Below are 24,576 nucleotides of genomic sequence, written 5' to 3' on the forward strand. Positions count from 1 at the left end.
TCGGGGGATAGGGTTGGAGTTAGGGTTTGTATGAGTAGGATGAGTAGGGGCCGAGCTAGTATGGGTGGGGCGGGGTGGGTTGGGGTGGGGAGAGGGGTTGGAATACTGGGTTTGGGTGGGGTGGGGATTTGTAGGGGTGAGGTGGGAACAGGTAGGGAGACACAGGTAGGGAGAGGATGGGCATGGATGTAGGGGTTGGGTTAGGAGGGGGTTGGGCAGGGGGCGGGATATAGGATCGGAGTAGGGGTTGGGTTGGGGATGTGTAGGGATGGGTAGGGATGGGTTGTAGGGGTTGGATAAGGGGAGGGGGCAGTATATAGGGATCAGAGTAGGGGTTGCATGGGGTCAGGTGGGGATGTATGGGTGGGGGAATGGGGTGGGCGGGATATTGGAATTCGAGTAAGGGTTAGGGTGGGGATGTGTAGGGTGGGTAAGGACAGATAGGGTAGGGGGTTGGGGTAGGGGAGGGTACGGGTCAGGGGAGGGGGAAGAAGATAGGGATTGGAGTTTGGGTGGGGTTGGGATGTGTAGGTGATAGGGTGGGGATGGTTAGGGGAGGATGGAATGGGTGTAGGTAGGGGGTTGGGTGGGGGAGAGGGAGGGGGCGGGTTGGGGATGGGGTAAGGTTTTGGGATGGGGTAAGGTTTGGGGGAGGTGGTGATGGTGCTGTGTCTACATGTACATGTACATGTATACCCATTCTTGTTCTTCATTTGTGGTGACTACACAAGAGTTTTCCCATGGTAATACAAGTATGTGGAGCAGAAGACACTGTTGGGGCTGCAAAAATCCACAACTGGGTCCTATTACCCTAACAATGGAAAACTCCCCCATAATACAGTGACGGCTAACCTATACACATGTATTTATTAGGTAATCTGGTGACTTTTTATGTTGACATTTAAAAACTGACCCCTACACCTAGGCACATCAACAAGAATCCTGATCCCCGTCCATCATGCCCATCCCCAACCCTTCATTCAGCCTCCCTTTCTGCCTTGGACAGCGAGCCATGGCGGCTTCGCCGTTCTAGTTTTTAAAAAAAAATGTCGGCTGATGTTGCAAATGACGCTTTGATCCCCTTAAAACTCTCAAAAATTGAAGCCTTCAGTATGGAGCTTGAGGTGACCTCAGTAAGGCTTGAGAATTCTGCACCCACTTACGATCTCCAAAGACACGAACAATCTTCGGGAAATTTAGATAGTCAAGACAAAAATCAGAGAAAACGGTAACGTCAGACCATACAGAAACATCGCAACATTGTGCATGTGCTGCCAGGCTGGTCATTAGTCTGCTCCTTAAACATATTGCACTAATTAAAAAGTGTTTACAGGTTCCAGATACCCGACCCTCTCTCCTTCAGTCTGGCTTCCAGATGCACAATTACAAAATTACAACACTGTCTGCAAAAGGTGCCCGCCTAAATTTAGTGCAAAATATAGGGGAGTCCAGAGAGGCCACATGTGCAGCAGCAGGAATCCAGTCAAACAAGTGAGTTTGGCGGTTTTGAGACATCATCTTATTCACATTGAAAAAAAAAACCTTTTTAATTTTGCCAGTGTGGATTTCTTTTTTTTGGGCCTAAACTTACTGGATGGAGAACAGTAAGCTCTCTAACCAAGTTGACTTCAAGGAATGTTTATTTACGTGTTGATCATGGGACAATCTTGCATCTCAGTATAAAATGCTCTTTATTGATGTGATTTACTTTAACTAGGTGCCACTTGGGATGCCAGTTATGCCTACATATCCAGTGGATCAGGCAACACTACCTGCAGCAGGTTAGAGTAAAAAACCAAAAAAATGTAATTAAAATGCAACAAAACACAAAACAATTCTCTAAATGCTTGCTAACAAGGGCGTCAATCGCCTCTTAAAAGTGGAGGGGAGGGGGGGGGAGGGGACATTCTTTGATCAGCGTTCATGCAAGCACAAAGTCCTAAGGGTGTGGGGTCCGGCGCCCGCTAAAGGGCCCCAAAACTTTTTTGGATTCTAGATGTTCGTTGGTGCGATCTGAGGAAATTTTTGACCACTTAAATCAATTTTTGTTAGCAAAAGCTAAACTTTTAAACATTATTATTGAGTTTGGAATCATTGAATCAGCTATTTTGAGCTTACGTTGGCTACAATTTTTATTGGGGGACGAAAAAGTGGGGGGGGGGGTGACAAACGATATATCCGCCCCACTTTAAAAGTGGGGAACTTGTTCCCCCCCATCCCCCACCCCCACCGATTGACGTCCATGCTTGCTAAAATCACATTCCGGGTTGTGCCATCATATTCCACAGCTTCTCCACCTCAGACAGCTATCCCACAACAAGACGGCAAAGACAGAAACTCGCCAGAAAACGAGCAAGCCCAGAAACCACAGATATCAGTTAGAAAAAGGCATGTCTCTGGTGTGGAAGAACCAATAGTTTTCAGTGTCTGGGACTTTGCTGGTCAAGAGTTGTATTATACATTGCACAAGGTCAGTCAAATATGGTACATTTTGATGGGAAACAGAGTAATGGTATGGATAGTTTTGATGTGAACGAGGAATATGAAAACCAAGCCCCAAAATCCTTACAATGGGTCCTTAAAGTGGGCACATATTACGTAGTTTGCATAAGGCCAAATAAAAAAAAAACATGTTTGGCGTCCCCGCCTGTTTCCTTTTTAAAGGCCGCCTTTTTTTTTCTTTTTTTGTTAAACGAAAAAAAAAGATACATTTTAAACAGTGACATCATTTTGGCCTCTTTGTCTGTTGCATCTAGCCTATGTCATTTCCAGGCTGAGTGCAATGGCGGCCATTTAAAAAAAAACTGGCGGCCATCTTGAAAAATAGCCCGGTCAGGCGGCCATTTTTGAAAAAAAAGAAAGAAGGGCCTCCCGCTTCTTTTTTTTTAAAAAGGCAGGACGCTAAACATGTTTTTTTTTTTTATTTGGCCAAATGACCGGTTTTGAAGAGCGCCCCCTATTTTGGAAGATGGTACCAGGGGTGCATTTTGGCGGTCATAACCAAAAATTGGTTCGGTGGTTTTTTGTCGGTGAATTTCTTCAACAATTTTAATTGGGTTAGAATTACACATGATCATTGAGTACTCAAATCCCCAAAACAATTAACCAAAGAGAAACCACCGAACCAATTCTTGGTTATGACCGCCAAAACGCACCCCAGTCCTAAGCACCGTCGATATATCGATATATCAATTTTATCGATATTGGTTTGATATCGATATCGCCGATGTTAGTTATTTGGTAAAATCGATAAATCAAAAATATCGGATTTTGGAGAAATATCGAAAATATCGAAACTTCGAAAACATCTATATTGAAAAATACATCGAAAATATCGCTACTTAGGAACGAACTTTATCAAAAAATACAAAAGTACATCGTCATATTACCCTAATTTTCAATAAGCCACGGCTTACGTTGGTTCTCACGCTGAGTGAAAAATGTCCCTGTAGCTTATATTCCAGGCGGTGTATACGGCGACATTTGAAGAATAAATTCAGTCACCTATCTTAGTCTCGCACTCAAAATTCGCGTACACTTTGCCTCGAAAATATCAACAAATGCTTTGGAAAATTGTTCTTCAGCAATTAAGATTTATGTTCCAAAATATAGCATGGTGTCCATCCAAATGTAGCATAGGTAGAAAATGTAGTGTAGGTAAGGGAGTATTCCTTTAGTTGTGAAGCTATGATTGTAGACAAATTATTTTTTTAATGTTAGAACCAAGAAATTGGTTAATTACAATAAATTAATAACAATCAGATACAGATGAACTCTATTTTACATAAGGGTTTGCTCATCTAAAGTGAAAATTGATAAATAGGACACGGTGTCCATGTAGCATAGGTATTGTTCCACACTCTATAATTCATACATACATCCAAATTATGTATCCAAAATTCAGCTTCTGTATTCGGTTTGCATGTCCACTGCCATAAAACATGATTTAGCCATAAGTTGTGCTGTTTTCTACCTATTTACAGGACACAGTGTCCATGTAGCATAGGTAAAATTGACACATAGTCAGCCATATTTCTCAGCACGACGAGCAAAGGCATACATTTTGAACATCATTTTAGAAAGGTGGTTCACTGACTGTGTCATTTAAGTCAAACTTTTACTCATAAATGTTATTTTAGATCTCTTCTAGCTGATTTGGTTACTTTTTCCAAACAAGCACAATTTTGTCAAAATTACCCAAAAAGCCTCAATTTACAATGGGTTGTATCAACTTATTTTGAGCATCTGCTGAACCATTTGTTTTTTCCTTTGATAATACCCTAAAAGTTAATCTTAAACAACAAGAAAACTGACAAATAACCTAACCCATTCAAAAATGTTCAGAGCAATTGTTTAGATTTGGTGTCCATGTAGCATAGGTATTTTGAATTACCCATCATGAATATAAAGATCAACCACAAATTCAGTTTTATGTTTTGGGGGAAAAGCATACTTTTTCCTAAAAATATAGTAGTTGAGCTATCAAAAACAATATTCAGATCAACATTTGGGAACTTTGACCCAATGTCACACTTTTTGCCCGAACTTCATGGAGTAACCCATATACGTTACAAAATGCCGAGCGGCGGAACTTTCTGTTGATATTTGCTGGAATTCACGGTCTCAAAGTAATGATGAGTTCCAAAATAACCTCTTGTGATGTGTCGTATTTTGCTTAATTTTCATTCTGTTCTGTACTTCCCCCATCCATAGCCTCTTTAAAATGCACTTTCACCATGGATATACAGTTGCCTAGCAACACCATGTCGGTAGGAAGTTTGTAGGCCCGCTTCATTGCCCCTCTCATACCAGTGCTCAAAGCCTCTTGGTAATTAGTTGCAGTTAAATGTATTCTCCATTGACATCGGTCTGCAAACTCCGCCCTTATTTGCATAATCATAAAGATGCATTGGCCACTCTAAAAACCTAATAATTTGTTGATAATATCTAAAATAACAATGATTGATTGAACATTTCAGACTTTATGTGTACAAAATTGAAGAAAGAATCATTAATGATGCAGAATCACTAATGATGACATCTGTTGCACTATCCTGGACATTTTGGTGCAAAAAATGAATTTCACTTTTTGATACTGTGACTGGAAAGGTGTACTGTATGATATATAGATTCCGAAATCTGTAATTAAGGGTCTGGTGTTGTCATTGCACATTGACTACATCACCCGTCGTGTTTGGGGTTCACGACTTAATACGTCCCCATGCAGCTTCGGTGTCGGGCCTTATTTTTAAGCGAAAGAAAGAGTAGATTCCATGTTATTCACGCCTATCATAATACCTTGAAAATTAGATGTAAAAATATCGATATATCGATAATATCGATATAAAAAAAACCGATATATTGGTATCGGCCGAAGCACGATATCGACGGTGCCTAACCAGTTCCCCCCTCCTTTCTACACTATTTGATTTTACAGAGGCCAAGTGTCTGGTGAAAAATACGTGTCAACCTTTCAGCACGGATGTATGCAAAAAAAAAAAATACTGAGCAAGTGCCCCCTTTTGGCCCCCTTTTGGGTGATGCCCCCCCCCCCCCCCCAGTTTGAAAACAGTTCGGCCGCCGCTGGTTACCAGCATGATCCACTTATAGCAATTGGTGCCTGGTCATGGTCAGTGTTTGATACATATTACCAAATTAGCATATGAGATGGTTCAAAAGTTGTCTGCAATAATAGAGATCTTAGGTTATGCTATGTGGACAGCAACGCATACTCGAAGCTTCACGTTCCTGGAATCCGTGTATGCAAACCTTTTAAAAATGTTGAAAAATAACGTTTTACATTTCTGTTTAATGAGATTATCTTCTCAAGCATATTGATTGTGACAGAAGTTCATTTGACCTCTGATAAAAGTAGGTTTTCGTTCCTTTTCTTCGCGTTAGGAGGCTTAGAATGCTTAAATCACTCACTTGGCTTGTGTACAGCAAATAGCAGTTGCACAATGCACATATTTTGGTTCCACTGAGAAATGGTTTGGTGCTGGTTATTTGGTCAACAGCATTCTTTTTTTTGTATGTGTTGTAGACATTTTTGTCTTCTCGGGCGATCTACCTGGTTGTATTCAACCTCTGCCAAGATCTGGACAAGCCTGTGCCAGTTCCAGCCAGCGCAAGATCTGATGATGTAAGAGTGATAATTTTAAAAATCAGTTGAAATGAAAACCCACGTCTTGGTAAGAACAGCACAAATTAATGCATTTTTCTTTTAATTTTACAACTTAACTGAGTGAAGATGTTTGGTATTGATATGTTTATTGAAGTACTAGTAGGTACAACCTTGAAATCTGTCTTATTTGTCACTGTCATTTGAAAGTGGACCAGACCTATATTGGTGATTCCCCATTTTATGAACATCTTTGTTCAAGTCAGAAGCCAAGCCTGTATTGTGCTCAGTTGAAGAGTGCCGTATAACAGCAATTTAGAGGCCTCAGGTTCCAATCCTTTTCAAGTCAATTTCTTTGTTCAGCTTAAAACTTACTGTACATGTAAATGCACCTCGTATTGACATTGAAAGCACTGCCTTCTTTTCCCATTCATGTCTATCAGGCGAGCAGCTCCTACACTGATAGGATGACACCAATCCAGTATCTGGATTTCTGGATGCGGTCAATATTTACATATACCAAAGAAAACTCCTCAGAGAAGCGATTGGAGCAGAAGTCCCCGCCAATCTTCATAGTTGGGACGCACAGAAATAGCGTCGGAGGAGTGGATTTGCCTGACTATGAGCGCAAACAAATGGTAGGCCCTTCTTTCTTTCCTTTTAATTAAAAGGATAAACTTATAAGTTTATTATATTACCTGATTCTTCTTAAACTGACAACAAATAGTATACAAATATGGAATGCTTCGAGTGGCATAGTAAAACTAGCCCGAGGTGATCCATAAAATAGAGTGCTCCTTGGATCACCGAGGGAGGCTAGTTTTACTTTACCACAAAATAAAACATTCCATATTGTTTTATAACACTTCATCCACAGATGAACTGAAAGATATAGCAAAAATATAAAGTACCATGTGACTCGCTCTCGGCCATTCAAGACACAGAATCTGTGGGTGAGGTGTTATAATAGAAGATATGTTCTAGAGTATAAAATTACACAATTGACTGCATCAAATGGGACCACAAATGGAGCATAATGTGGAAAAATAAGAGATCTCCAATCTACCGTCATTACATACAAATTAGCCTATTAGATTTACAACAGTGCCAGCCATGTGGTTGCGAACGCGAAAGCGTTCTAGTTGTTAAGCAAAGCTAATCCGATTACGTACTTGGACGCTATAACAGAGCAGTGAAATCCATGCACCCTAAAAAACATGGCCTTTTGAACGTTGTGTATCTCAGAAAGTATGCTCAGTGTGATTGAAATGTTAAAATGTAATGAAAGAAGAAATTCTAAACTTTGTGTAAGTGAAAAATTCGCCGTTATCGATGCCGAAACGTCAATACTGGTTACTGGTCAAGCTGATCTTCAAGTCTGGAAGAAATCGTTTGAAAACTTCCCCAAATCTATGTATTTACCTCAATTTCTAGGAATCAACTCAAGTTGTTATTCTAGTTGTTGAACACTTATATCATCTAAGTATATCTGAATTTCAGCTTAATCAGCTGTTGCAGACGCTAGTGTTACACCTCGAACTATATCCATGGAAAATTTCGACCAGGATTTTTTCCCGACCAAAACAACATGTGGTTTTCCATAGCGCCGTAGGCATTATGGTTGACCGATTTCGGCTCGGCACACAAACACGAAGCGCATATTAGCATATTCATTAGTGTCACTCGGCGTGACTTGGCGGGGGTCATGGTGTCGACCGTTGGAAGCCGGCAAAAAGGGTGATATTTGTTAAATAATGATTCGTGAAGGAGGCTTTTATGCAATTTTATGCTGCACACCATAATGGACCGGAACCTTATTAATATTCGTGAGGCTTGAAAAGATTGACAGATCATTTTAAATACCTGTGTTACAACTTTCAGAAATGCACGTAGCCAGTCCTATTTTTCCAATTTCAACGAAAAGTAATGAACATATTCTAACGATTGTTAGCACATGGATAAAGGAAATAAACCCTGAAAGTTGCATGAAGAAACGGTCTTCCAAACGGCAGAAATTTGTTTTCAAACGTTTCGCCCGCCAACGTGAACATGTGTGTGTACATGTAGTTTCATTCAAAATAAAGTGTTACGTAACCTTTAGAAATGGCCCTTCGCAACCATATGGCTGATGCTTCCCTCTAGTAGTGGCTATTTTCACAGAATACAGCCCCCATCAATCGTACTATTCCTATGTATTGCAGATCTGATGTATTGTGATTAGTCATCAACTAAATGTTTTATACATAAACATGAACTGTGAAAAGTGACATTCTTTAGTGTTAAATACCTCATGCTAGAATGGCAGAATCCAATTGGCCAGCACTGTAGGGGGCGTGTCTTAAGTCATTGAATCTGATTTAATTCATCCTCTGTACTTTGGGTAATGATTTGCATTATTGTAAGTTAATAAACCGTGGGCTATGGGGGGGGGGGGGTCCCAGTGCACCCCCCCCCCCAGAACCCACCGCCATCGAATTTTTTTTTATCCTTGGCATGTCCCCAATAGGAAAAAAGATGTTAACAGTGAACATTTCGGGATGCTCTCTCTCAGGAGGCCAATTTAATTATTGGAATTTCCTATGATTGAGCTTAGAAGGCATTTTCTTAGCACTAGGGTTGGAAGGGGACAAAACAAAATGCGATAATCTAAGCAGACCTTGACCAATCTTAAACTCGGCACACTTATCCTTCATGAATAGGTTTTTCAAAAAAATCTTTAGTTGTCATGGAAGCAAACTATAGAGGGCGCTACGGTCAAACGAAATATATATATACATGTTTATTTTGAAAATTTTCCGAAAAGTTGCTCATTGTTAACATAACAACTTACCTTTCATCTTGAAAGCCACCAAATCATAAAACAGAAGTTAAGTTATGATTGTCCAACTTCTGATGAGCTAATTTGAGAGTGAGGTCTTGGCAAATTGAAAATTATATACATTTTTAATAAGTTAAACAACGTGCTGTTGAATCTAGGTTTTGGTATTCTTAGCCTTTATGTTGGTACTTTGTAGGTAGTTCAGTCTTCCAGATACATGCATACCTTTTCCAATCTTGGTTAAGCTTGACATGGTATATGTTCATATACTTATCTTTCTAAAAATGCCTTGCATCGTCATGGAAACCGTCTACAGAGCCTGACTCTATATCCAGATAAATATGATAATATATATACATTTTTCAATAAGTAGAGATTTTGTGAGTTTTTGTCTAAGTGGCAGTTAAATAAAAGGAAAATCAAAAATAGCAACATGGATGTGATCCATTCTAGCCTGTTGGATCCATACTTGTAAACACAAATGGGGTAAAGTATTGAAATTACTTAATTTATGGAAGATTTTATCATCGCAAAACTATGCTTATGTCGCTATAAATCTAAGCATAGATGGGAATATTCTTAGCTCAGCGATGGACGTACGGGAGGTACATTAGTCAACAGAAACACATGCGACTATCAAATAATCATTGTCCCACTGAAGTTGAGCAACTGTTTACATTTTTCACTGCTTCGGATGGAGAGTACCCCAAGAGTAGATAAGTTTTATGTCAGCGTGGTTCACCTGTATGTGGTTCATTTTGTATTTATACCCTGAAAGAATCAGTTTATAAAGATTAAACAAAGAGACAAGACTTTTTCTAGTTTGTGAGGGTCTTAAAGAACCAGTGTAAACTCCAGGTTTGGGACATATGACAGTACACTCTGCTCTTCGTCAGGAGTAAGAGAGATTCCAACACCCAAAGAATGTACATGTAGGAGGACTGGGGCAGGAGATGCTACATGTACATGTAGCTGATCATTGGGGTATTAGTGTGATAGAAGGAAGTTGTGAAATAAAGGTTGTCAGTGGTATAGGCCAGGAGACCCATAGACTGACTACAAGGTGTGTGACCTTAGCTTTCCGTGCGTATAGGTGGCCCATTGGATTGTCTGAAAGAGTATAGGGCACCAGATGTCACTGATAGATGAACCAATATCTTGGGGTACCATGTCCTGGAATAGACCCAGTGTTTATCCTCAGACTGTTCAGTATCTCCAGGGAACTGTTGGTCTCTTGCATCCGATTGGGAAGGTTGGAGATCACTATAGACAACTCTATGATAGTCTTGGGCAGCTGAGTACACGTAGAAGTAGAAGTGGGGAGGTCACTATAACAGCCTCGTCGATGTACACTTTGTTTACACTGACAAAGGATTCTGATGATTCTGAGTCTGAAGGTTAGGTCTTGCTGGTTCTTGTGAGATTGCAGCAGATTGTGGTTTTTGGGGGTGTTGTATGATGAAAGCTTTGATGCCATGCTTCTGGTCAGGATGCGTTGAAAGTACAACTCTCATTCAAGGAAGGGGGTGATCTTTCGCATGTGACCCTAATTAATGGGCCTTTTAGGTATTGGAGAACCTTTGGTCGGGGAAGTAGAGGAGCAGTAGATTCTCTTACCCATGCTGCCAGATGATGAAGGTGTCATCACTTGACGATGAAGGAGTCAAACATGTGGTCTGTGCTCTGCCGTGATGTTGGTGGTCTGCTCAATTTTATCCATGAATATATTGGCTAGAATTAATGACATAAGAGATGCCATTGACTTAGATGACACACAGGTAAGCAGAATACCATGAAACTTGTCTGGTGTGGGGTCTGTAGTATCCTTGTGCGTAGAATCCAGTTAAAGTCTTTCTTTTCACGATGCAACAGGTCAGTTGGCACTGAGTATGTTGATAAAGAGAGAAATGACTCCCAAGCGGACTACTCTGACAGCGTTTGACTGGAGGGTGAGGTCTGAGGTGAAGATGGCAAACTCTCAGAATTCTTGATGCGGTATTTGGTGTTGCTGACTAGTGGATGAAGCAGTTTGGTGGGGTGTCTGGCTGTGTTGTGCGTAGGGTCCCCTTTGGAGGCCTTGACAGGGCGCACTGGAGAATCCCGCTTTGTATCATTGGTTGTCTGTAAAAGATTAGGTATTTCGAGCTGTTGGGTGGGATCAAGTTGCCTGTACAAAGATTGGGAGATGTTGCCAGAACCCTGGCTGGAGGATGAACAGTTTGCCTTGGAACATCTTCTCGGTGGATGGTGGGGGTCCTTGCAATAGGGACGGTATGAACCCAAGTCAAGGATATCCCACACCTTGCAGTTATTATAAAGTCTGCATTTGACAAAGTGGTGCTGCTCTTGTCAGTTTAGAAGATGTGATGGGACTTGTCTTGACAAAGGGAGGTGATGGCTGCACGATCTTGTCTGTAGATTTTGGGATTGGCTGGCTTGTGTTTCCGGAGGGCTCGGTGAATCTGCAGGTGGACCTCGTCAGCGATGGACTTGTAAAGATGACAGAGGCTGAGCTTGGTGCACTGGATGATCTCTTTGACTGCGATGATTGGAGGAATGAGGCAAAGTTAACCTAAGCCCATGACCGTGATCTCTTTAGGAGACAAGAATCTGTGACTTTGCTGTCTTGGGAGTTGACATGGGCTGGAGTGGCCCCCCCCCCACCCCCGGCAGTGACCGAAAAGTTCACAAATAAGGCAGTTTGTCACTTGTGAGAGCCCTTCAGGCCCCCCCCCCCCAGGACAGCCTCCCCCTCCCCCCCCAGCAATAACCACTCTGGATCCGCCCTTGTGGATATTTACATGTGTATGTTGACCAATGTACCGGTACCTCCCATATGTCCATTGCTGAGCTAAGAATATTCCCATCTATGCTTGGATTAGCGACATAAGCATAGTTTTGCAATGACATATGTACAGAATCTTCCACAAATTAAGTCATTTCAATATTTTACCCATTTGTATTTACAAGTATGGATCCAACAGGCTAGAATGGATCACATCCATGTTGCCGTTTTTGATTTTCCTTTTATTTAACTGCCACTTAGATTAAAATTCACAAAATCTCTACCTATTGAAAATGTATATATTTATCTGGGTATAGAGTCAGGCTCTGTAGACAGTTTCCATGACGATTCGAAGCATTTTTAGAAAGATAAATATATGAACATATACCATGTCAAACTTAAGCAAGATTGGTAAAGGTATGTCCATGTATCTGGAAGATGGACCTGACACCTACCAACCCAAAGGCTAAGAATACCAGAACCTTGATTCAGCAGGACATTGTTTAACTTATTAAAAATGTATATAATTTTCAATTTGCCAAGACCTACCACCTTAACAGAAGTTGGATAATCATAACTTAACTTCTGTTTTACGATTTGGTGGCTTTCCAGACAAAAAGTAAGCTGTAATGTTAATGATGAGCAACTTTTCGGTAAATTTTCAAAATAAACATATTTCGTTTGATCGTAGTGCCCTCTATAGTTGGTTTCCATGGCAACCAAAGATATGTTTTGAAAGACCCATTCATGAAGGATAAGTGTGCTGAGTTTGATCAAGATCGGTCAAGGTCTGCTCAGGTTATGGCATTTTGTTTCGTCCCCTTCCAAACCTAGTGCTAAGAAAATGCCTTCTAAGCTCAATCATAGGAAATTCCAATAATTGGCCTCCTGAGAGAGAGCATCCCTAAATTTTAACTGTTAACATCTTTTTTCCTATTGGGGACATGCCAAGGATCAAAAAAATATCGGTGGTGGTGGGTTCTGGGGGGAGGGGTGCACTGGGACGCCCCATAGCCCACGGACTATAAAAGACAGAGTGAGTGAGCATAACTCCACTTCTTCGCTTCTTTTCGAGGTGGGGACAAAGAATTCAAACAAATCTCTTGTGTCTCATTGTTACTGATTAGAGGTGTCGTCTCCCTCTAAAGCCACCCTAATCCACCGGTCATCCACCCAAAACCACTGGTCATCCACCCAAATCCACTGGCTACTCCACCCTAATCCACAGGTTAATTCACCCAATTCATAGGTTAATCCACCCAATCCACAGGTTAATCCACCCAATCTACTCAATCCCACCCACCCAGTGGTAAAGAGTTTGGAGTGCTGGACATCAATTGGTGCTGTGGCCTAGCACCACACATGCTTTAACTCCATCGGGACCTGTCCAGACAGGCAGGGAACCTATTTGGCGACGCACGTTACAATATTGTGTCACGTTTATCAGTGCATTGATATATCTCATTTTCAACCTTTTTTTCGCATACCCTTTTTTCTTTAAAGAGAATCATTTATTTCACCCTTAATTTTGTTTTCCTGTGTTAAAATATAGATTGATAAGATATTCACTCGTATCCGAACTGAGATCTGCAACAAGCCGTACGTCAGATTTGTGGTTCAAAACTTCTACGCCATTGAGAACTCCTTAGAAACCAACAACAGCAAGGTATAAATCAATAATTTATTTCTCCATCACCCCATTATGCCTAGGCACATTTTGAACATATGACTTATAAGCAGTTAATTGTTTAAATTGTAGTAGACAAGAAGTAATTAAATGTTTAAATATTGACTTAACAGTTCTGAGGCCTGCATCATAAGTACGTGTACCTGTGTAGCAAACCAACATTTGCTAACTTGAAGAAAGACCAAGAATTGACTAAAAATTCATTATGCTTACAAATGATTAATTATATTGATCGACAGATTGCCAGACTTAGAGAGCACATACAAAGCACAGCAAGGAAAGAGCCTTACATGGGTCAATTGATACCGTTGCGCTGGCTGCAGTTTGATGACAAAAAACTGAAGGAAGTCGCCAAGAAAGACAGAACACCTGTTTTGACACTAAAGCAGGTAATGACTGTATTCTGATATGTGACACAGAGTTGCCTCAACATACCTTTGGAAACCACGTTTTAAAAAGTTTGCATTTGAAGACAGTAGTACACCATTGCCAGTGTCTGATTCTAGTTTATATTTCACTGATGGATGTAATGCCATAGAAGGTTTAGATAAATAGAAATAGGAAACCTATAAATTGTTTTATAATGAATAGGTGAAAAATAAAGATTAATAATAATAATAATAATAATAACGAAGTTTTATAAAGCGCACATATCCACCAAGGTGCTCAGGGCGCTATTACAATGAAAACAAAAACAAAACAAAATCAGTTTAATTACGAAAAAACGGATCTTTCGACATGAGGTGTGTTTTGAGAGATGTTTTGAATGAGTGAATAGAAGTGGAGGTTTTGATATGAAGAGGTAGTTGATTCCAGAGATGTGGTGCTGCAACAGAGAAAGATCTGTCCCCCCAGGTACGATGAGATTTGACTTCTTGAAGAAGATATTTATTTCCAGATCGAAGGTTGCGAGATGGTTTGTATATATTAAGCATGTCCAAGATGTAATGCTTGCCCATTAAGTGCTTTGAAGACAATGAGCATCAGTTTGTAGATGATTCTAGACGATATTGGGAGCCAGTGAAGATCGCAAATCCCATCTTATGAACAGAAAACCTTTCCTTGTGGCTGTGGCATACTGACATACCGGCAGGAGAAACAGTCGACTTCTTGCAGACACAAACATGATGTGTATTGTACGTTCAAAGTGTGAATCACCAAAAAACACTTCAAATGATAATGTTTATAATCTATTTATGTATTAATCATTGGTTCATTGCAGTAGCAATTTTTTTTATTGTGAGTTTTTGTACACCATTTAACATGATACCCTTTGCCATGTTTTGTTCCCATTGCCATATTTGCCAAAACAAACTCTCCTTTCATTCTACCCTGTGCTGATTGGCTATTGTAAGTGCTGAAGAGAAGGCTTTTTCATAAATAATGTGCTTAATTTACCTGTCTTATTAGGTAAAGGATGACTTTGGTGTAAAAGATGAAACAGAACTATTGACGATGCTGAAGTTCTATCACGATCTTGGCCACATTATATACTTCGGCGGGGATGGTGACAAGAAAAGCCAGGCGCTTAAAGATGTGGTCATTCTGGATCCACAGTGGCTGATTGATGCGCTCAAGAAAGTCATCACCATTACACCTCCAAGAAAACAGGTAGGCTCAGCATATTGTAATATGATATATATTGATATAAACGTCTTTCACTGGTCCTTCGTGAGTCAGAGGGTGAAATCACACACAAAACTTCCTGGACAAAATGAACTGACAAAATAATTTTTAACTGTCACATGCCAAGTGACAGTTAAACTGGTTTTTATTCCAGAAGGCACACTTGTAAATAATTGTATAAAATACTTTTATTTTGATTCTGTGTCTGTCCATTTTGTCATTTTGATTTTATTATTGTATAATTTTATAGTGAACAGTAGTTTTTCAATCTTCAATTGCAGAATTTTAAACTGAATTTATTGTAATTGTTATGCACATTTGAACATTGTTATGCAATTTGCGAATTATAAATTTCATTATTATCCTTTTTATTATTATACTTACAACCACAATAGGGCGACACTTGCATAGACTTGTGCACAAAATCTACCCTAGCCTTAACCCTAACCACTAACCACTAACCCCTAGCCCTAGCCCTTGTCAAAATGCCGGTTTTCATAATAGGGCGACACATTGCCCTAATAAGGTGTGTCGCCCTATACAACAAATTTAATATCAGAACCTGTCGCCCTGTTAGACCTGCTAGTAATATAGTATTACTTACTATTTTGCCAAAAAAAAAATACTCGGTCTCTGGTCAGCGCGCGTGTCGATTTTAATCACGCGCGTCAACCTTTTTTTTTTTTTCAAATTAACACGGAAGCTACAACAGCGCCTCTATTGCCGCGCCTCCTCAAATTTTTGTACCAAGGAATGGGGAAATTGTACCAAGGCAAATGATAAAGGGCACCAAGGCAAATTATGGAGGACACCAATGTATAACGACACAAAAAAGCAAAATAGTACCCACCTTGTCTGTACAATACAAGCTTGAAAAAAAAAAAAACCACCAAAAAAAAAAACCACGTCGCCGCATCAATTCCGGAACTTGGGTCTGACCAGAGACCGACTATTTTTATTTTGGCCTTATTATCTATGTGTACAGTGTCAAATTCCTTCCCCTTTCAAATTTAGGAAGACAATAGTAGTTCCACAGTTGGAGTTTAAAGGGGTTGTGGAATGCTCGAAGACATTTCCGTCATTTTTCGGGTATATGTAGCCTAAGGTGTGATGAAATAAAAACGACTATTGTGTCTGTCATGAAATGAGCAGTGTTGTAGTCGAGGCCACAACCTCCGAGGCCGAGGCCAAGGCCGAGGCCACAACCTTCGAGGCCAAGGCCGAGGCCGAGGCCACAACCGCGAGGCCAAGGCCAAGGCCGAGGCCAACACCTCCGAGGCCAAGGCCGAGGCCGAGGCCAGCTATCAAAACACGTAATATAATATAAATCACTAAAACAAGGATAAGATTATGTTGGAGTTTTAACATCTTTTTAGTTGAATTCACTGAGTTTTGGAGTGCCTGGCTTATAAATTTACAGCTTGCAATGGGTTTCCTCTTGTAGGGAGTCCGGCGAATTTTATTTTTTAAAGAAAGAAATCTCAAGTTTTGTATCACTGAAAGAAAATTACACAACAAAATCAATGACGTTTAAATCAGGCTCATCGGTGTTTGCCCTTTGATTTACAACAATTTAAATGGCCAAATTTTGAGTTTCTATTCTGTAAGATTTACATCATTTACTTTTAGCATGTTTTATAAATCTTATTTTCAAAACCTATCAAAATGCTTAATATCATAGGAATCCCCATTAAATAAACAACAACTTGATTTTTGAATCAGGTTTTTACCACTCATAACCAAAAAGTTACGACCTCCCCCCCCCCCCCTGACCTTCGCACTGTCCAGGCGCGCGCCGAGCAAACACCGCGATGCGACAAGACAATGCCAGACGGCTCGCCGTTACGCACGGGCAAAGCATAGTTCCAATCCCGCTTCACACAACGGGATAAGTGTCCACGCATCATCACTGTTAATACCGCGGTACCAGACAAAGTCTGTCAATGGCCAATCCCGCTCCAAACAACACGGCAACACGGAACATGCGTGCATGATATCACTCAGTTCATCAAAATGACCATGAATTCTCGGATCATCCGATTTGAATCCAACTTGGCTTCAAAGTATTTTAAGATCATGGCAAGAGGTAGGGAGTCCAGAGGTTTTGGCCGTATATCTGTAACCACGCAAAATTAGTCGATTTCAAACCGTGCTTATACATGTAATAAGTATCAACATGGCTCTAAAAATACAAAAAAAAAATCCTGGTACCACGAGGAATACTGACTCCTATTATTAAAACATTCATTCAGAACTTTGCATTCATTTGGATGGAAAAACGAACTTTGAAATCGCGCTTTCCATATCATATCGACCATTTGCGCCAAACATTACCGTGTGAGCCGGAACTTTCAAATCACCGTGTAAAAATAAAGTCTACTTTGATAAATCGTAATTGTTTTTATCATATCTTTATGAAAAAAAAATGGTACGGACTAGTACACTGGATTGTACCCAGAAAGTTCAGACTTTTACTGAAACAGTGGCCTATAAAAAGAAATGATTAAGCTTGCCGCACCTTGTTTGCCGCAAATCATTTTTAAAGGTCGGGGTACAGAGGCGAAACGAGAAAATTATTTTTGTACAACACTGCAACCAGATTAGTCTACTACCACATGTTTTGTACGCAAATGGGATTGGTGCCAGACTTATGTAGTCTGGCACGCGGTAACAGTTATAACGCTTGCACGCACGTGGAAAGCTGAAGCGCAGGCTAGGCGAAGATGCTACGTACGTGAGTACATTCAATGCAACCATTTCCAGTTCATTCGTGCGTACATTGTATATGCGTTCGTTTCACGGAACCCACTGCGGCAGAATCTCGAGGGTTTGATACGGTAAAAAATTAATTAATTAGAATAGAAAACACATCAAAATGGGCGGCCTCGAGCCGGCCTCGACCGATTCGCCGAGGCCGGAAGGCTCCGAGGCCGAGGCCAAGGCCGAGGCCTTGCACCCCCGAGGCCAAGGCCGAGGCCGAGGCCATGAAAATCGGCCTCGAGGCCGGCCTCGAGGCCGAGGCCGGCCTCGAGACCTCCAACACTGGAAATGAGTACAAAGGGGTACTTTTGAGAGCTGTTTTTCAGGTCCCGTTTCAACCCGAACGTGCAATTTGTGTAAAAGTCGTCATTGGGGGCAGCAAACAAAACAGTAACTCATGACGTAATAAACAGGACTCCCGATGCAGCGTAGTATAAACGAGTCCTGTTTATTACGTCACGATTTACTATGTTTTGTTTGCTGCCCCCAGTGACGAAGACTTTTACACAAATTAGGCTTTTTTCCCCGAAAAATGACGGAAAATTCTTCGAGCATTTCACAACCTCTTTAAGTCCATTATAAGTCATCACAAATTTAATGTCAAACCACAACTCAGTTCATAAGTAACAGTGGATGAATAGTGACAAAGGTATGCTGCAGGTCATTTAAATAGCTTGTGAAATAACTGCAGAGTGCAGACTAGATGACTTGCAATGACATAGCCCTAACAGTCCTGAATCCTCCAATTTTTAATATGATTTTGCACACCCCCTAGGGAGTTGTGACTGATTGACTGTTTCAATTGCTGCCCACAGTCTGTATGACGTCTGTATGAAACGCCTGTTTTACAATTTTAGAAATGTAATTTTTGAGAAAGCGTTACTGTGTTGAATTTATCTTCAAAATACTGAGACATTTGTTCTCTCAATGAAGATGGCAGACCACGTCCGGTCTTGGAAACGCCTCAAGGAAGTTGGCATTTTGGAGGATATGCTTATTGATTACATGTGGCGAGAGATCCTTCCCCACAAAAAGGCCCTGCTGGATCTGATGGACAAGTTTGATCTACTTTGTGAGCGTGTTGATCAGGTATATTTTAGTTTACATTGACCGTTGGTAGTGTTAAAGTGCTCATGCTTGTACTTGTACTCCTTCTCAAGTACACATACTCATGTGAAAATGTACGCATATTCATAGTCTCATACTCGCAGCAAAAGAATTGCCTCATTTTGCACTTATGGCAAAGCATGCACAGAATTGTTCTTCTGCTGGAATTTTAACCGATTGTAGAGGAACATGCAGCAAAAGAATATTCCTTGGTAAATGTTAAATGTCTAGTCTGACAGCAAAAAGTATTTGGGAATAAGTGTACCCATCAAACTGATGAGCTGGTAATAATGGAAAAAGTACTCATTTGTGTTCATGGAAACGTACCCTTACAGCAAAAGAATTGCCTCTTCTTGCACTTGTGGCGAATACACACGGAAACGTTCTGCTGGAATTTTAAAAGATTTAGTGACAACTGTATTTCAGTCATATTTTTCATTGAAAAGTTGAACAAAGAAAGTGACTGGAGTGGGGCTTGAACCTGGGACCTCTGGATGACCGTTCCGGTGCTTGTACCACCTGAGCTGTCCAGCCCTATAATAATTATAATAATAATAATAGTAATAATAATAATAAAATACATTTATATAGCGCCAAATCCATTTAAATAGAATGCTCCCAGACGCTTTACAGATATTACAATAACTTAAAAAATAATTAAAAACTGTGAAATCTGGAAATTTGAATGCAGAACTATGGACAAACTTGTCACAGTTTCCATAATAAATTATTGGGTGCTGTAATTGTACCTATGTTGGCGGTTCCCAAATTAGTCAATATCTTTGTTGAAGGGGCGCCATTTTTTTCTTGTTAATTTCCACAAAGACACAAGAGGAAGATTGCAGTAGCCCCTCTGCAGCTGTTACTTCACCCCCAACATTTCAGCGACAGCATTCAAAGACCAGTCCTAAAGATGAGGTCTCGTACTACGTGCCTTCAATGCTGCAACGGCAGACATCAACAAGCAATCAGTCGCAGCAACCTAAGAACGCAAGCGTGTTCTACGTGGACTTCTATGGATTCCTCCCAGGTAAGGAAACATTGTACAGTTTTGTGTAGTTGAAATAGGAATTATAAACGAGACTACACCTACACTAGACCACACATTTTGTTGATTAACATGATTAATACACACCGGTACAGCTAGTGCTGCACAACTGGTTGCTTAAAGTTTGGAGCATGTTTTCCATGTCTGAATTGTCATGGTGGTTGTCACTGTGAAATCTGGAAATTTGAATGCAGAACTATGGACAAATTCGTCACAGTTTCCATAATAAATTATTGGGTGCAGTAATTGTACCTGTAAAGAATTGCATCCCCAAAAAGCCATAAGGACCAATATTAGTCGACCCCATTGGCAAAATGTGCAACTGCATGAATCAAATTTCTATTTGCTGAACAGTAAGCTTTCTGCATACATTTGGCAATTAACTGATTGGTCTGTCTCACAAAAAGTAATTGCAAACTTTTGCTCTTATTTCCCAAAGATGCATTGTTCCATCGTTTGGTTGTACGAGCATTGAGATGGTCTCAAAATAAAGGTGGAAACAACCCTGGGCTACAGTACGATGCGGCAAACTTCTTTGTAGATGCCCAACATGAATTTGTGCTGCAAATGGTGCGCAAGAAAGATCTTGCATACGTTAAAGTAAGTAACTGGTCCATGAGTTCTTTCAAGTTAAGCAAGAGCAACTCTTGAATGCATTTGTTTTTAATTTAACAAAACAAACTTGATGAGAAGGGGATATAGTAGAGAAACAGGGTGTGTAAAAAACCCAGATGTAAATGTAAATTTTAAAAATTCTAATAAATAATTTCAAATAAGTTAAAGATCATGTGAAACGCCACTGTGTCCTCTTTCCGATGATACCTTGATTGTGTGTCTGTGGCCACGGATGACTGAGCACTCTTTGTTACTTTGTCAAGGGTTGAACCTGTACTGGGCCACGTTTTTACCTGGCTAAGATTGCTAGCTGGTTTGTTATGCAAATAATAATAATAATAATAATAATAATAACTATAACGGGAGTCTTATATAGCGCACGTATCTACCAACAGTTGGGTACTCAAGGCGCTGGAAATTATGTCTATTTTTAAAGAAAGGTAAATAAAGTATACAAGAAATATGAGACCGATTATGTAGCACCTTATAAGGGTTGACAAGGTGCTGCGGCGCACATTGCAGCCACTGACAGAAACACCGGGGCAAACCCCTTCTCTTAGTGTTACTGGGTTCTTTAATGTGCATTACACAACACACAGGACCTACGGCTCTACATCCCATCCGAAGGACGAAGCAATAATGGTAAAGTGCCTTGCTTGAGAGCACAATCACCATGTTCCCACGGTCAGGATTCAAACCCATGTACCACGGCACACAAATCCACACTGTAACCATTGGACCACAGCACCCCAAATGTTGAAATGGACTACACCTCGTGCAGAGCATTGTGTGGAAAGAGGTGGTGGCCACGTTGAAGGCATCGAGCCATGATAAAAGGGTTAACTTCAACAATGAGAGTGGTTAAATCACTGTGTCAAAATTGAATAAATTGTTATTCTGGGTTTCCTTTTCTATACACCCTGTAAAATAACTACATCTGTGCTGACAAAGTGTACAAGTCCCGATGTCTCCAGATCATGGGTCGTCCATCATTGTCCATAGCACATCCCTCTATGCACTCCTCAGGTGTGCTTTTCTGTTAAATGAGTGACCCTGCCTTGTGCCCATCTTTGTGTCTTAGTTTGTTGCCCCTTACACTGAGTGGTTTTTTTCAGCCTGGTAGGCACATCCATTTTAACAAGTGAAAAGTCCATTCCTTTGTATACATGTAATTGCCACTCATAATAAAAATATAAATACATGTACATGTTTTGTAAAATTGTACAGGGTGCTTTAATTATGCATGTTATTGTAAATGCATGTGTAACACAATTGTCTTGGATCAACATAAAACATGATAAAAAGAACTGAGTAGGTTCGTTTTTCAATAATTTTTGTGTTATAAAAATTATGTTTAATTAGTTAACCTTTTACTGTATGGGCTCTGTGCGCCGACAGAGAGGGCGCCCTTTCACCTAGCAATGACGTCCCATGGGCTGGTTGACGCGCACCGTTCCTTGTGTGTGACACACGTACACCAGGATTTGTACTATGTACACACAGTGGCCACGCTTCGCGGCAAATGAATTGAAGTCAAGCAAGATGGCGTTGGTCGGTCACCCCAACTGTACTTTCTTTGCCGGTGAGGGGGTACTTGTGTACGGAGCGGATAAGAGGAAAGACTTTTAGTTTGTGTTCTTTAAGCGTTTTTAAATTAGACAAAATTCTGTTTTCTCACATGAACATTTTTATGAGTGACCTTTCCTGATTGTCATAGGTGAGTGTCATGCGGGCACCAGTCGTTCATACCCGAAGACGACACTCAAAAATCGAGAAGACAAATATGAGGAAAACACCCTCACCAGATGTCACATCCAAGGTACTTTTGTAGTGGCACCAAAATAGTATCAAAACTCGAGCAAGTAACAGATATGAACTTTTTAGGGAAATACTTCTCTGTGTTCACTCCAATTTGTTTTGCTGTGGATATAAAACAACCTATCAAAAGTACCTCAAGAATTAGCACAATCAAACCTACAGTGGTTTGTTTATTAAATTTTGAATGATGTGGTGTGTTTAAGTCACAGTTTTTTCTCAGAGTGGGCATTATTGGCATTGTTTGAAGCAAGTATACATATATAGAAAACTTGTTAGTAGAATGAAAATTTTCTTCTGAATTGGGGAATTTTTGCTTTTTGTAGGGAATATTGTTTTAAATTAAGTCAAATGTTGTCTGTTGCAGTAGCGCTGTTATACATTATACTGTTGTACATTTTAAACTTTTGACACGCATCTAAGGCACTTGTTGTTGCATTTGCAAGGAGTTAGAGTCAAAAGGTGGAATCAGTAAAAAGAATTCATACGTTCTTCAACAGGTACATGGCTTTGTTGAAGAGAACCTACATAACTTGCAAGACATGTGGATAAAGCGGATCCACTACTGCATTAGTGTCCTGTGTCCCAACAAACACAAGGTTCCCCACTTTCTACCACTGGATGAATGCTTGAAAAAGACAGAAGTTCCTTGCCGCTTTGAGAATCCTCAAGCTCTTATCAGAACAGACAAATATCAAGCCATGTTCAAGCAGGAAAGCTCTGAGGAAGAAAATTCCCCTCATGGTAAGTGAAGGCATTAATGATTGTGTGGCTTGTTGCTGCTTTTAATATTATTTGGGAAATCAGAAAAATTAAAGGCCACTTGACATTCCAATCTCAACAAGATCTTTGGAGACAATTGTGCCTCTGAAGAAAAACCTTAGGTTGTTTAGATCAGAAAGTCAGGCAACCTTTATTTGTTTTGATTGGTATATTTCAGGTCAATCTGGTAAATAAGCAGTTTGCAGCAGTTTTATTATTTTTATTTTTGGGAAATTTTAAAAATGATAAAGAATACAGAAGATGTACTTGGCTCAGAGAAGTCCATTCCATTGTGATTTTGTGCATCAAGTTTGTTCTTTATCAACTGATTTGCATAATTGTAGCTATGTGAGATTGCTGTTTAACTGTGTACCAGTGTTGGAGCAAAGGCTTCGATCCTCAAGGCCAAGGCCAAGGCTTTAACCCTCAAGGCCAAGGCCAAGGCTTTGGCCCTCAAGCCTCGAGGCCAAGGCCAAGGCTTAACCCTCAAGGCCAAGGCCAAGGCCAAGGCCCTGTTTTATGAAATGAACACTGATATAGAACTAATTATAGTCACATGAGTGACACATCATCACGCAAGGGCGGACCCAGAACACAATTTGGGGGGGGGGGGTAAAGAAATGTTGGTCCCCCCCAAAAGTGGGTCAAAAAATTACGGCTTTGGCTTCGGGCCCGCTTAAGGGCCCCGAAATTTTTTGGATTCGAGATGCTCTGTGGTGCGATTTGAGGCAATTTCTGACCATTTTAACCAATGTTTTTTGAGGAAAAGATGGTGGTGTACTCATTGCCTGCCTTTATTACGACGTCACATAAAACAAAATGGTTTTGTTTTTTTGGGGGGAGGGGGCATGGCCCCTTTTGGCCCCCCTGGATCCGCCCTTATCATCACAAATTGCTCGTTACGAAGAACAACATTTCTTTAATTGCAATCAACATGCTCGCATAGGCCTACACCGTTTTATGACAGCACTGTATCTATTAAAGTATAAGTTCAGGTCTTCAATATGGTTTTACTAAACAAAATAATGATTTACTTCTATATTGACACACAATTCTCCCAAGTGTAACAAAAGGGGGGTCCAAGAAACTGATTTGGGATATTTTTATTTGCTGGGCCAACATGGTCAGAAATATCAGCATTATCTAAAACTGATACATGCAAATCTTTAGCACTTTTTAGGGAGACATATACAACCAATCAGATCTATTCCATAGTTATATGCAATTAAAGTGATCTTCTCATTATCCACACAAGTGTACGGAATATTTTTGCAGCAAGTCTACAATGGTAACAAGATGTGATGCTACAAAAGTGGAAGTGTGCCCAACACACACATTTATAGGGTGCTTCCCTCCTCCATGGTAATACAATTAAAATGGTAACAGCAAAATTTTGAACGGATTTATCTGGAAAATGCAAAAATCTATGGGC

General features: G+C 40.4%; 1 protein-coding gene across 1 annotated transcript in view; it reads left to right on the forward strand.

The window, feature by feature from the left end:
• The window catches only part of LOC119731681, a 44,660-nt gene that overhangs the window by 15,391 nt on the left and 4,693 nt on the right, over window positions 1-24,576 (forward strand). The window contains exons 7-18 of the mRNA XM_038204888.1: window positions 1,718-1,781; window positions 2,289-2,470; window positions 6,044-6,142; window positions 6,565-6,759; window positions 13,277-13,390; window positions 13,651-13,800; window positions 14,822-15,022; window positions 18,731-18,886; window positions 19,730-19,934; window positions 20,392-20,552; window positions 22,285-22,386; window positions 22,883-23,126. Of these exons, the coding sequence (XP_038060816.1) occupies window positions 1,718-1,781; window positions 2,289-2,470; window positions 6,044-6,142; window positions 6,565-6,759; window positions 13,277-13,390; window positions 13,651-13,800; window positions 14,822-15,022; window positions 18,731-18,886; window positions 19,730-19,934; window positions 20,392-20,552; window positions 22,285-22,386; window positions 22,883-23,126 (1,873 nt within the window). The remainder of the gene's footprint in view (window positions 1-1,717; window positions 1,782-2,288; window positions 2,471-6,043; window positions 6,143-6,564; window positions 6,760-13,276; window positions 13,391-13,650; window positions 13,801-14,821; window positions 15,023-18,730; window positions 18,887-19,729; window positions 19,935-20,391; window positions 20,553-22,284; window positions 22,387-22,882; window positions 23,127-24,576) is intronic.

Source organism: Patiria miniata, unplaced genomic scaffold, assembly GCF_015706575.1.
Source record: "Patiria miniata isolate m_02_andy unplaced genomic scaffold, ASM1570657v1 HiC_scaffold_24, whole genome shotgun sequence".
Lineage (NCBI taxonomy): Eukaryota > Metazoa > Echinodermata > Asteroidea > Valvatida > Asterinidae > Patiria > Patiria miniata.